The sequence below is a fragment of the Macrobrachium nipponense genome, chromosome 11, assembly GCF_015104395.2.
Source record: "Macrobrachium nipponense isolate FS-2020 chromosome 11, ASM1510439v2, whole genome shotgun sequence".
Taxonomy (NCBI): Eukaryota; Metazoa; Arthropoda; class Malacostraca; order Decapoda; family Palaemonidae; genus Macrobrachium; species Macrobrachium nipponense.
Genome location: NC_061087.1, coordinates 72,750,647 through 72,752,919, shown reverse-complemented (window position 1 = coordinate 72,752,919; position 2,273 = coordinate 72,750,647). Strand labels below are relative to the sequence as shown.

The 2,273-nt window shown below is 37.6% G+C and overlaps 1 protein-coding gene across 1 annotated transcript; it reads left to right on the top strand.

The window, feature by feature from the left end:
• Nucleotides 1-954: 954 nt before the first annotated feature.
• Nucleotides 955-1,479, top strand: LOC135209072 (zinc finger BED domain-containing protein 5-like). Its single transcript, XM_064241657.1, has one exon. It carries the CDS (start codon nucleotides 955-957, stop codon nucleotides 1,477-1,479), a length of 525 nt encoding a protein of 174 aa, XP_064097727.1.
• Nucleotides 1,480-2,273: the final 794 nt, after the last annotated feature.

The following is a 2,273-nucleotide window of genomic DNA, read 5'->3' as shown; positions in this document are numbered from 1 at the left end:
TTTCCTCTAGGTATCAATTCATTATAGAAAAATGAAATCATTAAATCACTGAAATAACCCTAGTACAGACTTATCATTTTTATCGGCTACGTATGTAATTGTAATAATCACAATGTCCTCTTAATTTCTCGAACTCTGCAAACTTTTGGGATAGATATGTTACTAGGCATATTTGTAAATGTGCACGGCGTATATATGCAAGTTTAGCAACACAGTGTAGATTGAAACCATGATAACTATGTTCCAGAACTATGTAAGCTCTAAGAACTCTTATTACTCTAAAATTATATGAATATTGTTAGTTTTGTATTCCTTCATAATGTAACACTGTCAGTGTTGTATTACCATACATTTTATTTCACATATCTAATTCATATCTCTGGCTTCTACTGTTTGTATTTTTGTCCCATAATCGCGGTGTATTTTTCTTGGTGGTTGCCTAATTCCAAATTATCACCATATTTAACTCTACCACTTAATTTACTCCCTCTCTCATATTTATATGTTGTTCCCTAAGAAACTAAATATTCTATTACTACTTAAATGACCAATTTGTTATGAAAAACCTGTAGAATTTACACAACAGTCCATCATATCACATAATATACTCTTGAATTCCTATCGTCCACATTTGTCTGAAACTACTTTGCATTTCAGGAACCGTGAGTCATCGTTTTTCTCAAATATCTTTCAAACTAATTATTTGTTCGAAATAGTACTTTACCACAGTGTGCAAAACACCTCCCGCTAATTTTTGGTAAATTTTGACGTAAAAATTGCAGAAAATTATACATTAGTGTCCAATGCAGGGTTTTCAATCTGGGGTTTGCGAACCCAAAGGGTTCACAGGAAGGTTTACAGGGGTACTTGGATCGCTTCTTCAGCATCTTAAAATATGCAGAGAGAGAGAGAGAGAGAGAGAGAGAGACTATGAAGCTGGAGCTTTGGGAAGGGATGGTTAAAGATGGAAATCTGAGCATGTTTGAACGCTTGGGTGTGGCCCTTGCTAAAAGCAAAAACACTGGAAATTTAGATGTGGTACAGCTTCTGCAAGCAACTCTAGCTCCTCTGCGGATAGAGTTGCATTCTTACTTCCCTGAGCTAAGTGAAGTGGAATCAAAATTGATTAGAAACCCATTCACTGTCAATGTGCACCTTCTCCCAGATAACTTGCAAGAAGAATTCTTAGAGTTGGTGAATGACTCTGCTGCAAAAGATTCATTTGAAACACTTACCCTGACCAAGTTCTGGACTAGAATGAGTGAGACTTACCCTGTTGTATCTGATGTTGTACTGAACTCTTTCCTGATATTTCCTAGTATTTACCGGTGTGAGCAAGGTTTTTCAACGCTGTTGAACATGAAAACGAAACATCGATCACGGCTTAATGTGGAGCATGGCCTACGTGTGTGCCGGTCTAATACTACTCCTCGAATTGAAAAAATTCTTTGCAACAAGCAGGCACAACCTTCACACTAAAGTTAATTATATATTGCCTGGTAATGAAGTAAATACTATTTCACTCCTGTATGTGTAGTATCCTTGTAAAGTGCTTGTAATATTCATGCTTCTACTTAATAAAGTCATCATAATATTAAATCATTTGATAATATCCTTTCCAGTGCCATTGTATATTAAGTTTGTCAATATATTACTATTTGAGGGGAAAAAGATTGAGAACCCCTGATCTAATGCATACTTTTCAAAGTTACTAAAATGAAGAGTGACACTCCTGTTGCCTTATCAGTCCAAGTTCAGCCCTGAGGGGAAGTGGAGGTGGGAAGGGGGGACATATAGAAATAATTGAAAACAACAGATATTAGTGTCTAATGAATAGTTTTCGAGGTCACTGAAATGAATAGTGCCACTTCTGATGCCCTTCCAGTCCAAGTTGAGGCTTGATAGGAAGGGTGGGGCAGGGGGGCGGCCAGTTGGGTAGGGAGTGGCATGTAAAAATAACTGAAAATGACAGATATTAGTGTCTAATGCATAGTTTCTGAGGTCGCAGGAATGAATAGTGACCGCGATGCCCTTTCAGTACAAGTTCAACCCCAATAGGAAAAGGGGTGAAAAGGGTTGGGAAGGTGGTGACATGTGAAAATAACCAAAAAATACAGATATTGGTGTCTAATCCATAGTTTTTTAGGTCACTGAGCTGAATAGTGACATTCTCAATCCCATTTAGGTCAATGTTCAGCCCCTGCTACGAAGGGAGCCGTGAGGTATGAGATGGTGGTGACATTCAAAAATCGCTAAAAATCTGATCTGGGTAG

Excerpts from the sequence above, each read along its gene's own strand:
- LOC135209072 (XM_064241657.1), top strand. The coding sequence starts at position 955 with ATGGTTAAAGATGGAAATCTGAGCATGTTTGAACGCTTGGGTGTGGCC.